General features: G+C 63.3%; 2 protein-coding genes across 2 annotated transcripts in view; both read right to left on the reverse strand.

The window, feature by feature from the left end:
• The window catches only part of zbtb37 (zinc finger and BTB domain containing 37), a 3,089-nt gene extending 999 nt beyond the window's left edge, over positions 1-2,090 (reverse strand). The window contains exons 1-4 of the mRNA XM_019855788.1: positions 1,923-2,090; positions 656-1,092; positions 494-606; positions 1-415 (exon numbers count right to left, since the gene is read on the reverse strand). Of these exons, the coding sequence (XP_019711347.1) occupies positions 1-415; positions 494-606; positions 656-1,064 (937 nt within the window). The 5' untranslated portion in view covers positions 1,065-1,092; positions 1,923-2,090. The remainder of the gene's footprint in view (positions 416-493; positions 607-655; positions 1,093-1,922) is intronic.
• The window catches only part of s1pr1 (sphingosine-1-phosphate receptor 1), a 3,655-nt gene continuing 1,453 nt past the window's right edge, over positions 1,437-3,638 (reverse strand). The window contains exons 3-5 of the mRNA XM_019855789.1: positions 1,843-1,853; positions 1,608-1,725; positions 1,437-1,519 (exon numbers count right to left, since the gene is read on the reverse strand). Of these exons, the coding sequence (XP_019711348.1) occupies positions 1,437-1,519; positions 1,608-1,725; positions 1,843-1,853 (212 nt within the window). The remainder of the gene's footprint in view (positions 1,520-1,607; positions 1,726-1,842; positions 1,854-3,638) is intronic.

A 3,638-nucleotide genomic window follows, 5' to 3' on the forward strand; every position in this document is an offset into this window, starting at 1 on the left:
CGCCCTCGGGGTCCTCCCGTCCGGGGGAGGCCCCCCTGGCGCCGAGGGAGGCGGTGGTGGTCTCGGGCGAGGCGCTGCGGGCGCGCTGTCCCGGGGGGTTCTTGCGCAGGTGCTGGTTGAGGATGGCCTGGAAGGGGAAGCTCTTGGCGCACAGGCGGCACGTGAAGGGCTTGTTGCCCGTGTGCTTGCGGATGTGGTACTCCAGCTGGTCCTTGCGCGTGTACTTCTTGCCGCACAGGCGGCACGTGAAGGGCGTGATGCCCATGTGGAGGCGCATGTGGCGGTCCAGGCTGCCCTTCTGGTTGAAGGACTTGCAGCAGTAGATGCAGGTCAGCCGCGGGTTGTAGCGGAACCAGCGCTCGCCCGGCGGGTCCCTGGCGTAGTCCTCGTACGCCCCCGCCGCCGCCTCCTCGCCCTGCCGCCCACACAAACACGCGCTCGGTCACAACGCGCGCCCCATCGGGACCGAACCGAATCCGCGGCGGCACGCGACCTGGGAGTTGGCGCGCGGCGGGTCTTCGCTTCTGCTCGGAGATTCGCTTTCGGCCCGCCGCCGATCGGCGAGGACGCCGCCCGGGGGGCTGGACCTGACGCAACGCACACAAAAGGCGCGTCAACGCGCTGGCGACGCGGCGGTCGCGAAGGCGCCGCTCACCTGTCAGCCTCACGGCCGGGCCGATCTTGAGGTGGATCCCCTCCAGGATGCGCGTGCAGCGGTCGATGACCTCCTGCATCTGCAGGAAGCTGGCGGCCGTCAGGTAGCTGATGATGTCGCGCAGCTGCAGCCGCAGGCGGCCCGTGTAGCAGAAGGCCAGCAGCTGCTCGAAGACGGACGCGTTGCGGATGACCGTCAGCGACACGGTGCTCATCTGGCTCAGGGACATGTGGTCCCGGAAGTAGGGCGAGCTGGCGGCCAGGACCGCCTTGTGCGCCCGGAAACTCTGCCCCTGGACGTGGACCACGATGTCGCACAGCCGCCCTTGGGCCCGCAGCTGGTTGAGGTGGGACAGCACCGAGTTGCTGAAGTCCGGCACGTCCAGCTGGACGCTGCCCCAGCGCTCCATGACGCCGCTCGCCCCGCCGGCGGGAATGCTGAAAAGACGCAAACACCCGCGCGGCGGCTTTTGAATCGCCCGAGAAATAACCGCGGCTGCCGATGGCGCCGCTTCCTTTGCACCGGCGCTCGGCTCCGTCTTCGCGGAGATCGCGCTCATGACGTGGCGGCGCAAAGTTTGGGAGCCGAGTGCAGGTTTCCGAGGGCCCGGTCGCAAAACCGCGCCATAAAACGGCCAATATCGCCATGGAATTATTATTTTTTCCCGCCCATACGGGCCAGCACTCGCACACTCGGGAGAGAATTTTCATCTCCATCGGCGCATGCTGCGGGAATCGGAAGCTGTCCGTTGGCTCCGTTTTGGAGCGTGAGCATCGCGAGGTCAGCCTGAGAGCGGGCGTCGATGGAGGCCGGCGCCCTTGACGGCTTTCGCCAGGAGGAAGGCGTATGTATCACTCGATACGTCTTCGCGGTGACAATGGCGATTCGCGCCAACCGTGGCCGTTGGAAACGTGCCGCTCAACGACAGGCCGAGGCATTGACGGCCCGAGACCTTTTGGTCTTTGCGGCATCTCGACGCATTTGAAACGAGCCGCGTTTCCCTCGATCTGTGGCGCTCGCGACCGCAGACCTCGAAGACGTCGAGCGCCGAGCCGATCGGCGCGCGGGCGCTGGCGTCAATGTCACGTGACCGCGTTCGCGCGAACCAGACGCAGAGGCGCGTCACGCCGCTCCCCTCAACAGGTGGCACGCGCGAAACGTTTCACGTGTCGCTTTGTTGTTGTGACGGCGCGGTCGCGATCCGCTCGAGCCGCCGCCGAGTGTCGTTTTTGCGAGGCGAGAGAACGACGAGAGGAGGACTACTCACGATGTGGCGATTTCCGAGCGGAGCGGACCCTTCCACGCCCTCCACGGTCGGCGCTCGACGTCACACGCGAGGGCTCGTCGTCAGCTGCAGCGGGCGGAGGCTCCGGAACCCTCACCGCTTCCACTTCCGCTACGCTCGCGCGAACCAGCGGCCGTCGGCGGACTCGCCGGAACCTCGACGTGGACCCTCGGGCGGACTTTGCATGACCGGGGTGAGCCGACGTGGCTCGGCTCGGCCCGACCCGACCCGGCCCGGCCCCTCGATCCCCCTCGCGCTCGCAGCCCAGGCGACGCTGTCGTCGGCTTCAAGGCCGAACAAGAGAGTGTCGGCTCGGCCCACGGTCCGCCGCTGCCATTCGGGTTCGGCGTTCACGCTCGGTTCGGAGGCTCCGGGCCGCCGAGGCGGCTTGTCGTCATCCCGCTCGCGGACGCCGCAGCACCTCGACCGAGGAAGGAAGGAGGGAAAGGAAGGGGGCGCGAGAGGCGCGCGCGGGGCATGTCGGGAGATGCCGTTCTTGCTCCCGTAGGCGGCGTCACTATGTGCGCCTCGCGAACTCCAACTCCCGGCGCGCACGCGGGGCGCGAGTGCGCTCGGCCCGCGCGCTCGCGTGAGGCGGACGTGGAAAATGAGACCAAAGTCGTCGCTGCCGGTTTCCCAAAGTGTTTGCGAGACAGAGCGAGAAAATGACTGAATAAAAGATGCGCGCTCCTGTTGCTGTACGTCAGTTTTCCCCCGATGTTTGTGCGTTTACGTGTGGTGAGGTACATCCGCAATTTTCACTTTTTTGACTTCTTTGCCATGACTGATTTGTAACTCTTATGCGTGTGAACTGCTGAGTGCGTGTTCGCGGATCAGCGGGAACCCACGCGGCGCTTTCCAGATGTTGACGCGTTGAAAGGGCGTTCCTTCCTCCGTCCGCCAGGGGGCAGCGTTGCCGTCTCCTGTTTCTCGTTTCAACGTCGGAATACTGGACGGGCCTTTTTGAATGCAATGAGCTTCTATGGGGGAGGGGTCATCAAACCCAAGTCAGGAAACAAAATACGAGCGCGTTTTGGCTTGCGCGGTACCAACCTGCTCTGGGTCCTCGGTAGGAAGCGGGAGAGGTCACCAAGGTCAGACGATGGGATTTTTTAAAAATGGGGGTTTCTATTTGTTTTTATTAATAAGTGCTGACAAGGTTACAGAGACAATCAGTTGACACGTCCACGGTTACCCTTCCAACGCTGCCATTATGTTAGACAAGGAAGGGGGAAAGTTGAAGGCAGTCGAGTGACCTCAAAGCTTGGGCGCAAAGCGACGAGCGACAAAGTGGCACATGCTAATGAGCGACGACGGAATGTGAAAAACCAGCATACAATTGCTGGGAAAACTACAAAGACAAAATGATGAGCTAAGCTGCTTTTGCCGGGGAGAACAAAACAACAAAAACTGCTAAAAAGTGGCCGAGAAAAGAAATGACAACATGTTTTGAAAAACTGAGCACGAAAGGCTAACAAAGTTGAAGAGCTTTCGGAGAGTGCGACAAAGACGTTTCCAACCACCCGGGCGAAAATTGGGCGCCACGCGACGCACTCGGCTGAGCCGCCAACTCACCGGCGGGGTCACGTGACGAGTTCGCGTCCGGGCGGAGGTCAGCCCGAGTCCAGGTGGAGGTGAGGTCGAGGTCGGCAAAGGGCGCAGGAGGCGCGAGCGCACCTCGCCGCCCCGCAACGCCAA

Source organism: Hippocampus comes, unplaced genomic scaffold (genome assembly GCF_001891065.2).
Source record: "Hippocampus comes isolate QL1 unplaced genomic scaffold, H_comes_QL1_v1.1 scaffold463, whole genome shotgun sequence".
Lineage (NCBI taxonomy): Eukaryota > Metazoa > Chordata > Actinopteri > Syngnathiformes > Syngnathidae > Hippocampus > Hippocampus comes.